General features: G+C 42.5%; 1 protein-coding gene across 3 annotated transcripts in view; it reads right to left on the bottom strand.

Moving 5' to 3' along the window:
* Nucleotides 1-18,042, bottom strand: part of CDH13 (cadherin 13) — a 440,900-nt gene that overhangs the window by 26,394 nt on the left and 396,464 nt on the right. For all 3 annotated transcript variants that reach the window (XM_063410982.1, XM_063410981.1, XM_063410983.1), the window contains one exon: nucleotides 236-378. In XM_063410982.1, the coding sequence (XP_063267052.1) occupies nucleotides 236-378 (143 nt within the window). The remainder of the gene's footprint in view (nucleotides 1-235; nucleotides 379-18,042) is intronic.

The raw sequence follows: 18,042 nt of genomic DNA, 5'->3' as shown, positions 1-18,042 counted from the left end.
TATCCTTAAAAGGCCTTGTAGAGAAAGAGTCAGGGGCCAGTTTTTACTTTGCTAGCTAGAACTGCTGTAGAACTCTCAGTTTGCGAGATTTTAACACAGACAAGAATTAACAAACACCTGAGTCCGAACACGAAACAACACCCATGCATTTAACCCTGACTCTGTCAGAAAAGAAGATAAAAAGCCACAAAGTGCAGCAGCCCATGGTTAATTTTGCAGGCAAGGGTTCACTCACCGCTGTCGATGGCCAGGAAGAGCGCGGTGTAGACGTTGTTGTGCACGAAGGGCGATTCCCGGTCCAGCACTGCCGTGGTGCCAACCGTGCCGTTGGTGGGGTTGATTTCCAGCCACCCCGCTGGGTCCTTGTGCACTGAGTACCTGAACAGAAGTGCAGGAGTTGTTAAACCAATTTATAGATCCGGACGTGAAATGATGGCAGTGCTGCAAAGGAATTTGTCTGGATTTCACCAGAGGGTTTCTTAATGTTTCAAAAACACAATTTGAGCTCGTGCCTTCCCTTGGAGACAGTTCAGTGTCAGGCTTAGCTGGAGAGGGAGATATAGAGAGAGGTTTGAGTCACTTCCTTTGGATATATTATATATATCCCAAACTTTAGCAGAGAAATCAATATTTAGGATATTATGTAGGACCTGTGCTATAGAGCCTGAACACTTCCAATGCACCTCTGCATCCACACTGACCTCATGAATCCTATCACAACCCTCCTTTCTCCAGACTCAAAATTCCAGTTGGACTTGAAGTCATATTTTTAATTTACTTTTTGAGTGTTTCTCTTTTTTTTTTCCTTACCATTTCTTAATTTAGGTGAGCTGGAAATGTACTAAATTGTGAGGAATGGCAGCAAAAAGAGAGTCAGACCCTGAATTCAGCGGGTCTGTGGGGAGGTGGGTACAGCCAGCCCTGTTTGCCCACACTTGTTCTGCATTCTGGCATCAGGAGCTTCCTCCTCGAGCTGATTAAATCCAACCACATCCACGCTGTCTCAATCAGAGCTTGGAAATGCTGTCTCCAAGATCCTCCAACAAGATGAAATTCCCTGGTGTGCTTTTTCCCCCTTTAATCAGCACAAATATTCAGCGTCCAAAACTGGAAACGTTTAGAGAGATTGTGGAGTTTACACACCAGGAGCTTCCCTGCTTGACTGAAGCAATAAATGTAAGAATGTTCATGATTAGGACCTAATTCCATACTCAGTTAAATATATTAAGTAATAGAACAACCCAGAGCTGAATTAACTGATACCAATTCTCTCCCCAATTAAATGTGTTAGCATTTTAAACCAAAACTCCAATCATATAATCAATACTTGGGATAATAACCTGTTTATCTTTTTTGTAGTGAATTGTTATAGGTCATAAACCACCATACAACCTTTTACAGGCATTTTAAATTACCAGTAATTGACATGGAACCTGTTATTATTTAATGAGTCTGTGCCAAGGCAGTGCCTCACAGTGGGATTCACCTGAAAGTGAATTCACCTGAAAGTCCTGTGTGATAATGTTGGCAAAAAAAAAACCCCAAAAAACACAAAACCACAACAAACAACCCTCCCCAAAAAAAACCCAAAAAACCCCACACATCACCAGTGCAAGTATGAGGGAATAAACAAAAATAACACATTGTTGGGGGGTAAAAAAAAAGGTAAAATGCAATAAAATGCCAGTCTCCAACAAAGTACTGACAGCCAGCCCTGCCCAGGCTGCTGTTTTTCACCAAAACTTTGCTTCAGGCTTGAAAAATGAAATTTCCTGGGGGCTGCTGAGCCTGACTGTGGTGCGCAGGAACATTTTGGTGCTCAGGCAGCCTGAGTGAGCAGCAAAACTGCAGCACATACAGCCAGGAGAAATTACACACCTTTATGGGCTCTCATGATGTTAAAATAAGTTTAAAGAGCAGGTTTGGAAACCAGAAACTTTTGGAATTTGTGCAGAAAAAGAGATAAAGAGGGGAAATAGTTGGTTTATTTATGCTGGCAGAAAAGAAACTCAGAATTTCACCACTGGCTTCCCCAGGAGCAGAAATTATCCCTTAGGAAATATGTGGAAAAGAATCAAAGGAAAGCATTAGTGCACAGTGAGATGTTCCATCAGCCCAACGTGTCCTTCCCCTTAATAGCCATTTAAACATTAATCAATAGCTCAGCTTTATCTCCCACAAAAATGAGTGCCTGGAATGGCAACAATGCAGATCATTATTTCATTTCACTTCTTTGTTTCTTCTTTTATTGTTGTTTTTATAACTTTGAAACAAAGGTATGCACAAAAATATGAAACAAGGGCAGGCTAAACAATTCCTAGTCTATTGTAAAACTGCAAATTCTCAATTAACCCTGAAACCATTTCAGAAGATTCAACACTTCTAAAGTAATGAGAATGTAAAATGGATTGTATTATCTTCCCTGATTGCTCTACAAAGCACTGTTGGCTGTGCAAATAAAAACCTGGATTGTATAACCTGTGATTTGGCACAGGATATTGTAAAAGTAGTACTCTGTCTTTCCCACCACATTTTTTACTTATTGTAAGAGCATGTTGCGGTACAGTCAAGATAATTGCTCTTTGTTCCATTTTTTGAGGGCTCTGCTAGCAAAGGTTCAGAATAGACTCATCATGAAAACCGAGATAAAAACACAAGTTTTGAATGCAAAGATTCAGTTCCCACTTTTGACTTGGGTGGGATCTGTCGATTGCACAGCAGCTGTTAAAATCAGAAGCTTTTGGGTGGTTAAACATGAGCTGCTCTAGATGTACCTCCTGTCTCTTCAGCCCTGAGCACAGAGAAATATCAGGTGTACACAGAGCTGTGCTCTCTGGTGTGCCAATTACTCTTTAGCTTGGTTTTATTCTACTTTGCAGCAGTGCAATTTAGTGCTGCTCATGGAGTTTATTTCATTTTTATTTAATTTTAAAGAGTGCTCACGGTTGCCTTGTGTGACAGGAGGGAAGGGAAAGTGAGTGTAACACATTCTGACTGTGACCTCCTTGCACTGAGTTCATGTCCTGGCCGTGTCTGAGCCAGGCACTGCAAAGAGAGCAGCAAAAGTGACTCCCTTAGACTGGAAATTGTCTGCTGCAATGTTGGAGTGCACACCTTCAACACAGACCTCCAAAGAGAGACAGCGGGGTTATGGGTGCAGAGCAGAGCACAAATCAAAATGTGCACTTGGTGCAGAACTACGGTAGAGTAGCAGATATATGGAAATAATTTAAAATTTATAAACGGCATTGCATCAAGGCTGGTTGGAAAATCATGAGCCAGTCCCCCTGGGAAAAGGTTCACAGGTATTTAAGAGAGACTGGTGCAGCAATTACAGCACAAATATCCACTCCTGGAAGCAGGGGAGCTTCTCAGGGAAAGATAAGAAAAACTTCCCAAAATATAAGTGCACCATTAAAAACCTGGATTACAACTGTATTGTGCTCTGTGTAGGGATGACATAATGCAGAGTTTTAGAGATGAAAAACCTGGATTACAACTGTATTGTGCTCTGTGTAGGGATGACATAATGCAGAGTTTTAGAGACCAACCTGCTTCCCACGGAGCTCCCTCTCCTCCACGGTGCTCTCATTACCTTTTGCCTGCACTAATTACGGCAGCATATGGCACCAGGAAGAGCAGGAAGGGAACCTTATTGCAGCACAGCAATTCTCCAGCTGAACCACACTCCACACTCATTACACAGGACACACAGACGTTTTGCTGCTTTTTGGCCATGAGATAACAAAGGCTGGGCTGGGTCATAAGCTTTGGGGAGGGCAAAAACCATCTATATATCTATATATATAATTATAGCTATAGCTATATCATCTATATCTATATCATCTATGTCTATCTCTATCTATCTATCTTCTATCTCTATCTCTATCTCTATCTCTATCTCTATCTATCTCTATCTCTATAACTATATCTATATCATCTATATCTATCTATCTCTATCTCTATCTCTATCTCTATCTCTATCTCTATCTCTATCTCTATCTCTATCTCTATCTCTATCTCTATCTCTATCTTATATCTATATCATCTATCTATCTCTATCTCTATCTCTATCTCTATCTCTATCTCTATCTCTATCTCTATCTCTATCTCTATCTATATCTATATCTATATCTATATCTATATCATCTATATCATCTATATCTATATCTATATCTATATCTATATCTATATCTATATCTATATCTATATCTATATCTATATCTATATCTATATCTATATCTATATCTATATCATTTATATATCATCTATATATCATCTATATCTCCATATCTATCTATATCATCTCTATCTCCAGCTATATCTCTATATCATCTCCATATCTCTGTATCTCTCTATATCTCTATCTCTCTCTCTATCTCTATATCCATATCTATCTATCTATTTATCTGTACATTCCCAGCCTTGCACAGCTGGGTCTCTAATTCCCATCCCAAGTGAAATGAAAACAGGAGCAGCAATGTATATTGCTAATATTCTCTAATGTATATTGTAATAATGTTCTGTCTCTAGACCGATATTTGATTTTGTAAAGAGTTTTGATGCAACTTCCAAGATTGTGTTGTGCTGTTTGGGATTTTTTTTTTAATTTTAAAATGTTTGTGGCACTGAAGCCATTGTAAGGATGTTGTTGGAGCAGCTGTGGGCCTGCATTTTCCAAGGCCAGGTTGGATGGAGCCTGGAGCATTCCTGTCTCATGGGTGACATCCCTGCCCACGGCAGGGGGCGGAATGAGATGATCTTTAAGGGCTCTTCCAACCCAAACCATTCTATTTTTCTGTGATTCACCTTCTTTTTCAGCTACTGAAACCTTTAAGGGCTCTTCCAACCCAAACCATCCTGTTATTCTGTGATTCACCTTTTTCTTTTTCACTGAAACACAATATGGATTGATTAAACGCATTAATTATGAGGTGCAGGTGAATACAGAGGTTTGGGTTCCATTTTTTGCTCAGACATAAAGCCACTGCCTAAAATCTGCTGCTGCAGCCCCTAAACACAGCTTGGTGCAGGGCAGCAGCTCATGGTCCTTGTGACAAAGCCCGTCCTAAGCACAAGGGAGGCTTTATTTGGGTCACCTGAATTAATTTCCATTGCAGGTAAGGACTAAAAGGCAACCAGGGGATTTCAGATCAAAGGGAAACAAAACATGAATGCTCCATCACACAATTTTTTGTCATTGAGACAAAATGCAGTGAGCATTGAGCATGAACATTTGGACATCCCAGGGACTACAGGCCAGGTCACAAGAGAAATGCTGAAGGCAGCAGTGACCTCTCCAGGGTTTCCCACTCTTCTCCTGCCAGCTGTGAATGTGCTGATTCCTGATCCTCAGGGCTCTCAGGGCTGCCTGCACTCCTGACCTCAGGGTTCCACAGCCTCACAGAGCGGCTGAGGTTGGGAGGAACGTCTGCAGATCATCACCAACAGCTTTCAAAACCTTTTGTGGATCTTAAACCTCACCTAATCCTTGGCCTAAACACATTCCTTGTAACCATGCTCTATTAACACAAAGTTAACCCAAAAGATGGTGCTAAAAATCAGAAAAGAAAATAAAATCTAAATTGTCCTCTGCTTCTGCTCTCCATCTTTGATTTACACACTCCAGCTACCAAGCTAAGGCTAGGCAGGCTTCTTTACCATTAAATCACATGAAATGAGGGGGTTTGAATTTGGATTTCAATCTCTATGCTACATGAGCAGCAGGCTGTGAAAAACCTCCTGCAGTGCTCTCCTGCAGAGATTCAGACGTGCTCAAGTTACTTTGGCTAGATTCTTTAAAATAAATAAAATGTAAAAAAAAGCAAATTTAATCTGAAATCGATACTATTATTATTAATCAGAATAAACATATCATTAACAAAATCTAAAACCTGAAATAAATCACATTTTCTGGCAACACTGTTGAGGAAGGTGTTAGGTCAGCTGCAATTTTAAACTCACTGAAGACTGAGGATTTATCAAGAGACATTTTTCAGCTTCGTGGAACAGATTTATGACCTTGCACTATTTTCACAAGCTGGAAATGTCAACTTGGAGTACAATTAAAAAATAAATAAATTAAAACCCCCATCAGTGTTGTGCCACAAGTGACTCTGTGCATCTTTGCTGACTGGAAATGGAATTTTCACTGCTAACCCAGACACTTTCCAGGGTGAATCCATCAGCTCTGCACGTGGGGCACCACAGCTCGTGCAGGAGCTTTTCCCTGGGTGATCCCGGAGTGTCCCTCCAATCCCTGGGGGTTTATTCCCACATTTACCCTTGCAGATGCTTTGTGCTAATCCTGTCTAAACACACATCACAATTGCAGTGCCAGAGATGTCAGATTTAGCCCTGGAGAAGGTTCCAGAGCCTGAGGAAGGGTTGGAAGGCACACAAAACAACAGCACAGAGGCAGGAGGTCTGCAGTGAAGGGCTGCTCCCCAAAAAGAGGTGAGATTGTTTATTTCTTCCATTTTTATGCATTTGTGGGTCTGGTTGTGGATTGGCTTCTGGGGTTACCCCCCTTCACCCCACTGGCCAGGCCAGCTGTCAACCAACATTATTTTCAGGCTGGAAATATGTAAGCAAAGGACAGTGAACAAAAACAAGAAAGGTTGTTTATGTTCCAAAGTGTGAGAAAGTGAAAAATTAATATTGCACAGAAACTAAAGAACTGACTCCATCTTAAGAACAAGTAGAAGTCTTTAAAAAAACTCAGAAAAACCAGGACAATAAGGAAGGGTTTGCAGGCTGTGGCCTCTCTGCAGGGAGGGTTTGCTCCTGTTTGCATCTGCAAAAACCTGCACTTTGAAAACCACACACCCACCTCCCATCCCAGCTAAAAGATTCCTCATCTCAGCTTTGTTTTCTTGCCACATCAGGGATTTACCAGGCTGGCTTTCATCACAATTCCCTATCTCCAATGACACCATCAAAACAGAGTGAAAAATTGGATGAAATTCAGTTTTCAGTCCCCCGCCACTGGGAAGTGTCAAATGAGAAAATGGTTGACTAATTAGTTATTTGTGTGGAGGAATAATGGTGTGAAAAAATAATAAAGCCCTTGGTAAACATGAAGAAAGTAACAGGAGAGTCATTGCAACTCGAATAATAAAATAAATCTAAACTCAAAACCTATAGCTATTAATCAAATCAAAATAATAAAACTGTATTAATGAGGTGGTTAAATAAAATGTTCTGGATATGAAAATATTTTTCATTATTTTTGTACAGTCTTTCAAACATTTCTGTGTGCTGAAACTTAATTTTCTCTTTTTCTTTCCTTTGGGGCAAAAGAACCCCCTAGAAGATGAGGTGTAAAAAAAAAAAATTAAAAATCCACAAACTCATTTATGTATGTTTTAATCAGAAGTGATTAGGGCTATGCTTAAATGAAGCCAGAGGCCATAACTATCAGAATTATTCCTAAAGCTAGGGAATAATACACCATATCTGGGACTAACACACTGGTATAATCAGGTTGTTACTGTTAGAATAATTGTCAACACATGCAAATCAGTAGAAGTTTTCTCATTGTAGCAATTGTGCCTCAAAAGCTAATCAGCATCAGATGAGCTTCAGGGTCTTTTACAAACTACCCAGAGAAGGATTTTGGCAGCAAAACTCCATCAAAGTTTCTGCACATACCTGCTCTTTGTGCTTGCAGCAGAGGCAGCTGCTCCCACTGCAAATCCATTTGCTGCTCTCACTGTCCAAGAACTGCCCTGGCAGCTCTGCTAAAAACGGGGAATTTTTGTAAGAGCCCAGCAGATTCACTGCTGAAACAGCTGGGAAATAGCGCATTTTACAGATCCCCAGGGTTATCTTCAAGGGGTGGGCAGGGAGGAGCTGCCAGGGGCTCGGAGTGAAGTGTGAGTGTCTGTGGGCAGTGCAGCCCTGCTGGGCTGGGGCTGCTCCCGAGGGATCCAAGGGATGGCTCTGGCAGCTGCCAGGAGGGCTCGGCTGCCACCAGAGGAAGCACAGAAGGGCAGGGCAGGGGCAGGAGCAGAGCTCACATCCCAGCCTGTGCACCCAGCACAGCCCAGCCCTGGGACAGCCCCGCTGCTGGCTCCGGGACTCCTCAAGGAGGAAGGGAATCTGTCTCTGCCAATGGATTTCCAAAAGGAGAGGATGACAAAAGTACCAAATAATCATTGCAGCACGTTTGTGTCTGTGCCTCAGAACGGCACACACCCCTGGGCACCTCCAGCTGCCTCTTGCACACTCTCTTGCCTCTTTTGTTGCCTTTTTCCATCAGTACTTTTCAAACATTCCCAGTCCAGTATAAATCTGGAGGACATTGGATATCCCAGCGATGGGAAATAACACCTTGCCACTGTGAAAATAATTAATAATAAAGTCTAGAACTATCACAGGCCTTTCTCCCAGGACCAGGAACTATCAAGGGGACATTTTGGAAATGAAATCCTGAAGATTTAGCAGGATTTCTTCCTTTGTACTAAACATTAACATTTGGTACTAACCATTACTAAAATTTCCTGTTAGTGACACATCTTTGGGAAGGAAAAAATGTTCACAAATGACAGAAACAGCAGAGACACAAACAGTGTCTCAGTCTGAAGATACACACATGGCTACTCCCCAGGCGCTCAGAGTTATTAACAGAAAGACTTTTCTCCATCCTATCCCTTAATACACGTAGTAGATTTCACTTCTACAGTGCTAGAGGAAATCCTGGAATGGTTTGGGTTGAAAGGGATGAGCCAGCATGAATATTTGCACTTGCATTTTCTTGGCCTAGCAATAACAAAAACAAAAAACAAAAAACAAAACAAAACAAAAAAAAAGAAAAAGTAGTCTAAGAAAGAACAGAATTTAACACACAATAAATTGGCTGTGCAAGAAGTGGCAATTCAGGAAGGAAATCTGTGAAGGAGCTGACAGTGCCAGAAAAGCAGCAGCAGTGTTTTCCTGTGCTGACAGAGCTGGGGCATTCCCGAGCTGGCTGAACTCGCACTGGGCTCATTTCTGAGACTCAGCTATTCCCAGGGCTTACAACACAAGGATGATGAGAGGGAAATAATGTTCTGCTGACTTAGGAAAGCCTCCCAGTTTCCTGGCACGCTGCAGCCAGAGGCTGGCAGGAATGCCAGCCCAGCCCTGCCCGTTCCCTCTGCTGTCCCTGTGGGCACCCAGCGCTGTCCCCCAGCTCTGCTGGGACGTGGATGGCACAGCCAGGACCAAATGTGCTGCTGCTGCTGCAGGGTGCCCTGCAGACACTCAGTTTGGGGAGATATTGGCTGCTAAGCCACTGATTATGAGTGTGTTTTCATGGCTTTGACAGGCGTAATCTTGAGTGGCAAAGATCCACGTTGGAGTGCAGGCTTCGCTGAGGAAAAGGAAAACACTGATCGTGGGAGTTGAGCTGAAACTGATCCAGGCAAAACCTGGCTTAAATCTTGGGTTTTTTCTCACATTAGAGCACTGCCTGGGCTATTATTGAGGTCTTTGCTGAGTGTGGAGCTGAGCCCCAGAAGGATATTTTGTGTTTGCAGTTCACAATAGCAGCTGAATGAAGAACTGACATCTCACAGAGGGGTTTGCAGAGCTGTGTGAGCCTCAGGGGGCTGCAGCAGCACCTCAGCCTCTGCAGGGCCACTGCTGCTGCTGCTGTCACAGCCCTGGGTGCCACCAGCCCCTGGTGACACTCCGGGCACACGGGGACACGTTCCCATCAGCTCCTGCTGGCATCAGCTCGTTGCCAGCCAGGCTGGGAGATCCACCAACACATCTGTACCCACCACGGCAGGGAGGACAGCTCTGGACCCACCAAAGGCCACTGCTTGTCCCTCTGTCCCCAACAGAGTCCCTGAAGGAGGGAGCTGTGATGCCTTGGGAAGGCAGAGCTGGAACAGAGACTGGACACAGCCAGAGAATAAAGCAGATATTTATTAAAATGCCTTTAAGGTACACCTTGGGCAGGACAAGAGCCTGGCCAGGGCTGCACCCAAGGTGGGCCCAAAATGGTCCCAAAATGGACCCAAAATGGTCCCTAAATGGACCCAAAATGGACAAACGGTCACGAAGTCTCACACTTTGGTAAGTTTTGGTCCATTTGCACATTGGGGTTGAATTGTCCAATTCCAGCTCCAGGCTGTGAGGTCCCATCCTTCTTGTTCCTCTCTCCAGCCACCCTTGTTTGTGCTTTTGGGCTGAAAGTTGTCCTTGGTGTGCAGCAGGAAAAGGATTTGTTTTGTGTCCCTGCTGTGTGCAGAGCTGAGAGAGACTGAATTGAGCTTGTAGCATCGATAAGGAGAAAAGGATAGGTGAGAAATTTAGTAACGTGATGAATGATGTGAGGACATAATATCCAAGGAAAAATTACATTATCACCTGATAATGTGAAGAAAAAGCACATTTAGTCCTCTCTAAAAATATCTAAATTAAGATTTTGTTTGGTTTTTTTTCCCAGCTGATTTCAAATACACTATGTATTTCATGGGTGCAGTCCTTACAAAAGAAACTTAATTAATTCTCTTTCATTCTTTTGGTCATAATGGACAATCTTCTGTTTGAGTTTTATTTGACCAGTTACATTGAGCTATACAAGAAACAGGTGACCTCCTTCTGTCCTGAACAGTGGAGCGAGGTGTGATATCGTGTCACATTTTTTCCTTCACTTTCACACAGTTTCTTTTGTTTGTCTAACTCCCTGCCTTTAATGACCACAACAAATGACCAGGGCAGTGTGATTCACCTTTTCTGACCTCAGTGGATCAGATTCTCAGGCGTTCAGGCTGTCCAAACTCCCTCTGAAGCCGTGGATGTCTCTGACCCCCCTGGCCCTTACCACGTTTCAAGGCTGTGCATAACCAGTCTTTGGTGTTTGATTTCTAAAGTCACCAGTTCCAGGCTGTTCCATTTGTTAGAGGCTCCTGTGCTGCATTTCCCCCCCTCTCCACTTTTCTGCTTGTATCAACTAACATCCAACATCCAGGGGATGTTAGAAAACAAAATACTGCTCTCCACTTGTTGAACAAACCCAAGAAAACTCAGATTCCACTGTTATATTCATTGTGACATCCCTTGTCTGAGTGATGCTACTGCAAAACAAAACTGTCCTTGCACAAGCAAATATTAATAGAGGATGAGCAAAATTAAATCATGCCACATATTCAGAAAAAAAAAGTCACAAGGTGTATTTCAATATATAATATACAAGACATTAAACCACCCCAATATTTTTCAAGGAAATAAAAAATTTAAGCATATTCTTTAGAGAAAAATTATCCTTTATATAGTAAAAGGTGAATTTGTGCTGAAGAAGTCAGTAATTTCCCTTTGCAGGTGAAAAAGCTTATTTCTGGCCAGGGTACACACCTTGTGTGCATCTGAGGACTTGCCTACAACAAATCCACCACGCACAGCACCATTTTTATATCCTGCTCCTCTTCATAAAACCCAGCCCCCTTCAGACACACACCCAACAACGTGACAATTGTGTGTCTTTTCAGAAAGCTGCTGGCCAGTGATGGAAAATGTGAAGAGGTTAGAGGGGAAACTCCAAAGAAATATTCATTTATGACACAAAAAGAGCTTTCATTAGATGTTGTGGGTGTAAGCACTGAAAAAAAACAAGAAATGGAAGGTTTAGAGCTGCTTGTTTAACCTTAATTTACCACCCTGGCAGTGCTGATACACTTTTTATCCATTTTTGCAGGGTGGTACCAATGAGGTAAATATTTTACCAAAAGTATTCCACTGTTTGGTCATGTATAATTGTATTTTCTGCTTGATATCCATTGCATTCAGTGCACACAAATATTATGCCCTGTGAATTGAATGTATTTAATCTCCTAAGATTCTATTTTACCCTGGTTACTCCATGCTCTTTAACCCTGGGTTGGATGCCCAGGAGTTAAACTTCTCACACCCTTTTCCCTTGTCTTTTGGGATCTGAAAGTTTTTCCAGCCACTTTCAATGCAGGTCCAGAGCATCATTGTGAGGTGAATTTTAATGTCTCAGTTTGACAGACAAAAAGGCTGGAAGGCTCAAAACCTGTAAAACTGAAAGAATCTGGGTTTTTTCCCCCTTCCCTGAAATGACAGAAGCTGTAATGAAAGGACTCACCTGGCTGCACAAAGAAGGACTCCTTCAAAAGCACAGTTATACAAAGATTAAAGCCATTAGGGGCTTTTCCTTCTTGTTCTGTTTCCTTGCACTTCAAAACCCAAACTCTGCAGCAGTTTCCATGAGTCAATTGAGTTAACACCCTTGACAAGGACATGTGCAAAACTGAGACAGTGTTGTTTTCTTTCCGTGCTGAAATGCTTTTTAAACACTGGTTAATAACTTAGAAGATTCCAGGGCCAGAAATCTGCACATCTTGTTCCCTACTAATAGAAAAAATTCCTTATTTTAGTCCTGAGGCATTGCCAGATGAAGGCTGGGGCTGTAAAATGCTACCAACGACCCAGGGCTGGATATCCAGAGAGGCTGGGCCTCAGGCTGGGAGGATTCTTGTGGAAATTTCCCGTGTGAAAGAGGAATCAGTGCTCTGCCAGCCCCATTAAAACAGGGAATTGTGTAAAAATCCTCCAGGGTTTGGAGTGAGAGCAGCTCTGGGTGAGAAGGGCTGGTATCTCCAGGTGATGTGGTGCTGAGCACTACCCAGAGGAGCTCAGGGGATCCCGTGGACAATAATTATCTGCTCTGTGCAGAGCAGGCATGCACATCTCCGTGGGCATATTTACCTAGAGTATAATGGTCACAAAACTGGGGAGAAGTCAGTCCCTAGTAATTCACATTTGAACCAAGGATGAATCTGCAGGCTTACTGCTGCTTAACAAAGTACATAATTTCGCTCTTACTCAGAAACTATTCTGCAGAAATTGGCATCCTTATTACAAAGTTAATAGAAAAATTCCGGCTGAACTCTACAAGGCGTTTTTCCCATTAAAGTAACATTGCAGAGCTCCATTTAGTAAAAATGAGTGCTTAAACCTCCTGACAATTTCCTCACTGAACTTCAATTCCACTCCAAGGATAACCATCAGTGAGCCTGAAAGGAGATGGGGCCTTTGTGCCTTGAAATGCCCAGGCTGGGCACAGAGCACAGCTGTAAACACAGCACAGAAATTCTGAGCACTGGGGAAAGCTCCTGCTCCCAGATGAAAACCGACCCCCAGATTCTGCAGGAGTTTTGCCACTGAATTAGAAGTGTCCATGATTTATTCTATGCTTAGTTTGGAGATGGTAAATTAGTGAAATATGGCCATAATGTGCCAGACAACATCTGCTCCGTGCCAGCCAAGATCTGTACCTGCTTTAAAAGCACGAGTGCTGAAATGCTTAATTAGACACTTCCCCTCCATGGCAGGATTCAGGCCTGGGTGCAGCACCAATCTTCATGGAAAACTTTGGTTTAGGAGCTTTTGCCATCATGCAAAACACCACTGGTGCCAGGAGCTCCAATCACACACATAAATTTCTGTCAAAGCACCACTGAAAGCTGCAGCTCCACACAGACGTTCACGCACGAGCAAACCCGGCTGAGTGAGGCTCCAGAATTCAACAGCTTTAAAATATTAAGAGAAATTCATACCACCCCCTTCCCCGTCAACACCACTCCTCACACTGTGTCCTCAAACTTGATAGCTAACTTATTATCATCAAGATACTCTTTACTTCTTCCAGAGACAAAACCCTGCCTTTTCTGAGACTGGAAGGGAGCAGTAATGACAAAGTGAGTTATTGTCTAGATCTGCCTTCCACTGCAAGCATAACTTGTGACTGATGGATCCTATTGTTATATTTCTCAAGAAGATCTGCAATATTGTTTAGTCAGTGACATGAAAAATGTGCCCTATAATTTCACAGTTCACAGCCATTCATTCTGAGTGCTGACACGGTTGAAATCATAATGTGGCATAATATTGTTATGCAGGGTAAAGACAGAGGGTCTAATTAAACTCCCCTTAAATGCTACATTCATCCTTATTAATCAAGAATTCAGGATTCCAAAGGTAATATCAAGGCAAGCTGAAATAGGTGACTGTGGCTTATTTGATTTTGTGGAAACACAGATTTTCAATGCTATCATCCACAGCTTTAATATCAACATGTTAAATATGATTTATGCCAACAGAGTAGAGCAGTGGAAAATTTTAAGAACAGGTTCTTCTGACAAGTATTGTGAGGAGTGATGGAGTCTAGCTTCAGGTAGCTGGGTTCTGGGCAAAAATATGAACCACGGATTGAGAATTCCTGGACTTCCTGCATTTAATAATTTAATTCAGACACTTCTGCTATTTCAGAGACCAATCAAGGAGACAGAGATTGATATTTTTTGTTTGTTTGTTTTCCCCTCAGGAAAGGGACATTTTTTTTTTCCAGAACAGCCTCACTCAGTCTGGGTGAAAACTTCACCCCTGCCCTGCCTCCTTTTCTACCAGGAGAGAACAAGAAAATAATGCTACACCAACCTGTTTATGTACCTTAACCTTTCCCCAAACCTTGGCAACTGCCAGGAAAAACCAAAAATCATAGCAAGATAAGAGATGAACACACACAAGGCAAGGAGGGAAGATCCCTCACTTCCCAGCAAGGCAAAAACTGCTGTAACAGAACTCAGCCCCAACTGGAGAAAAAGCACTGGAAATTAAGATATACAAAAGCAAAAAGAAAAAAGAGGAGGTCAAGCATCTGCCCCAACAGAGAGGCAGAGAATATCAGTAAAAAAGGGTAAAAGGAAACACCAGGGGAGACTTAGAGGAGTGACTGTGAGAGACTGTGACAGCAGCTGGGGAATCAGCGATGCCAGGGACCCTCCAGTGAGCAGGGAGGTGCAGACAGGCTGGGGGTAAATTAAATCATCCAGGGAACGCCTGTGAGGAGCAAAGGGGCTGAATGGCAGAGCTTGAGGGGCAGACTGCCAGCATCTGCTCCCAGCTCGGAGGAAAAGCACACCCTGTCACTCTGCAGGTGGGGCTGCCTCTCCTGAGCCATCAGCACCAGGCGCTGTCCACAGCTCCTGCAGCGCCCGCGCTCCAGCGTTGGCAGAGGCTTCAATTCCCTCAGCACTGGGATTTCATTCCAGTCATTTCTTCTCTTCTGTCCCATCTCAGTAGCTCCCACCTGAGAATTTTTATTTATTTTCTTTTTTTATTTGTTTTAACCAGATGCTTCCTCCACATTATTTCAGTGTTGGTGATAAATCCAGACGGTGCTGGCCAGCCCCAAACCACCTGCACAGGGAAAACGGGGCTGATTTGGCTCTTGAGCCATTTTCACCCTTCCAGAGTTACATCAGAGTGGTTCTGGGTATGACAGGAGAATAAAGGAGCTACATCACTGCTCCAGAAACAATTCTACTTTTTTCCCTTATTGCTGGATATATATGTATATCCCTAAAGAGTTTGCTGTGTGGGGAAAGAGGGATCATTTATTTTGCTCAGTAAACAAAAAATGGAGGTCAGTTTGGTCAAACTGACAAAAAAAAAAAAAAAAAAAAAAAAAAAAAAAAAAAAAAAAAAAAAAAGACAATGCAAGATTTTTACTATTTTTTCCTTCAACTATTAGTCTTATAACAGCAAAATACAAACATCCCAATAATTACCCACTCAGGTAGTATTAACACCTTCAAGAACAGTGTCAGTAAAAGGCTGCTGTGTCAAATACCCTTGAGGCAGTGGCTGACCACTGAGAACCTGCAGTTGCAGGTGGTGGTTGTGTAGCAGGAGGGAACTGCCCAAGCCCACCCCTCCAGAGCTGATTCAATCTCTTTTCTGGCACTGTTTGCACCAATACCTGCAGCTCTGCAGAGCTGGCCTTTCTGTGTTTCAAAGTTTACAAAGACAGAAGTGAAAAAAAAACTTTTCTTTGCTTCAAGCAGATTCCGTCTCTCCCTGCCTTTCCATCCAACTCAGAAAAGAGAAAGGAAGAGAAAAACAATGTACACTGCTCGATACACAGCAGCTTCAGATCCGGAGATGCACTACAAATTCCCGGTGGCTGGGTTCAGGCAGGCCATCAATAAAACTGCAGAGCCAACTTGAGATGCTCCTGGGTATAACTTACAGTGAAAAACTCTGGCGCTGCATGCTGAGAGCATGGCTCAGCCGTTCATTTGTAACAATGGAGCTATTCTTCTGTCTGCACAAGGAAAACAAATCTCCCGTGGTTAGGAATCAAAGACGAGTCCTTCAGACTCTAGGAGACATATTTAACCATGACTAAGTGTGTTGCTTCCTAAGCATTCACTCTTTAAGTCTTCCTATCCCTCTCTCATTATGGAGTACTTCTAGAAGTGATTGGAGTGTATCCCAAAAAAGCGAGTTTATTGACCTCCACCAGCAATAAAAGTGCTTTAAAAAGGCTTGATGTGCAACAAAGTATGCAAAAATTGATCCCTTAAGTGGCTGTGAGCAACGTGATGTGAAGCCTCATCCTTGTTCGCAGGGGGTTCAGGATCTCTGAAAAAATCCAGGCAAGAGACTTGAAAGAGGCTTTTTGGATGGTCTTTGTGATTCATGGCTTACTGTGTGGAAGGGTGGGGACTGGCGGCCAGGGGAAGGAGCAGGAGTAAAACTTGCTTTTTCCAGAGAATTTCTCTTAGTTTTCTCAACCATTTGAGATTTCGGAGAAACTCACTGAACTATGAATCCCACCTCGGTGTAGTTTCAGCACGATTTTATAGAATTTTAGGCAGCCTTTTAATTTTTTTTTTTTTTTTTGACAAAGATTATGGCTGCCATCCATTAGAGATTGGAACATTTCCACTGACTCCCACCAGCTCCATAGGCACCAACCCTAAAGTCAGGGTGATCTAATCTAAAGCAAAACCTGCCCCAGCAGCAACAATTCCTGTTCCCAAAGGCATTGACCAGTGGTTCTTTCTGAAAAGGGAAATCGTGTACAGAATCACCAAGGCTGCAAGGGATCTTTGAGATCCAGCTCAGCCAAGATTCAACTCCTAAACCACATCCTCTTACACTCCCAGAGCTGTGTCTCCACCTCCTCCCTGAGCAGATTATTCTCATTCCTGACCACCCTTGCAGTGATTTTTTTCCCAGTGTCTTATCTGGGAAACTGAAGGCCGTTTCATCCTTCCCCTGGAGATTTGGCAGAAGAGGCTCACCACAACCTCCTCCAGGGCAGCAAACAAACACAACCACTTTGAATTCACTCGGGCTCAGCCTCCTCCTCACCCTGCTCTGGTGCTCCAGCGTGAGCCTCATTAACACTTAGTTTACAGCCTGGAAAAATGCAATTTATATCAAGAAAACAGAGTTTGTCCCCTTCCAGACAGAGCAGTAGCTGCAGTTTGGAAATGCTGACAGTAATAAATGAGTTTGCTCCCGTTTTCAGACTAGCAGGGCTTGGAAATGATGTCCCTGTGCTTCCAGGAGCCACCTGTGCTGCGTGGGGCAGCTTGATATAAATATTATACACAAATATACACCTTATTTACATACAGAGCTTCAGATATCTCTGCAGCATTTCATGTTCCCGTGAAACTCAGTGCAGTTTGGGTTCTAAGTTCTCCAGCTTCAAATGCTGCATTTTAATTCTACTTAATGAATTAGATATGCTTTAGAGCTGTAATAAACTTCTCTTGTGAAGATATTTCTGAAGCACTAAGTCACATTGCTTACTGAGAATAAACACGGAAACAATATGTTTACATAAATAATTTAAAATTCAAGAGCACAGTAAGCAATAAAAATATATTGCCACGATAAGCCATGAAACCAGAAAACAACACTGCTCTAATTAAAAATTACAAATACACTGCAGTAAACAACTTATTTACTCGTAGTTAAAAGCCTAACGATTGAATATTCTGGACTTGTTGAATCCCATAAAAGGGAAAAATACTGAAACCCATCTCTTCACACAGTCAAATACTGAGAACCATAACTGTGTTTAATTAAGATCTACTGTTAATAATGGATTTCAGAGTGAGGTTCTTCTTTTAATTTCCCAAGGTAGAAAATGTTATTAAATTTGGCCTTTAACTTCTCATTGACATGTACACTTGAAACTTCTGATTAAAATTTCAGAGGTTGGGAAGA

Source organism: Prinia subflava, chromosome 13 (genome assembly GCF_021018805.1).
Source record: "Prinia subflava isolate CZ2003 ecotype Zambia chromosome 13, Cam_Psub_1.2, whole genome shotgun sequence".
Classification (NCBI taxonomy): Eukaryota; Metazoa; Chordata; class Aves; order Passeriformes; family Cisticolidae; genus Prinia; species Prinia subflava.
Note: the sequence above shows the minus strand (reverse complement) of the source record. Positions and strands in the feature narration are given on the sequence as shown.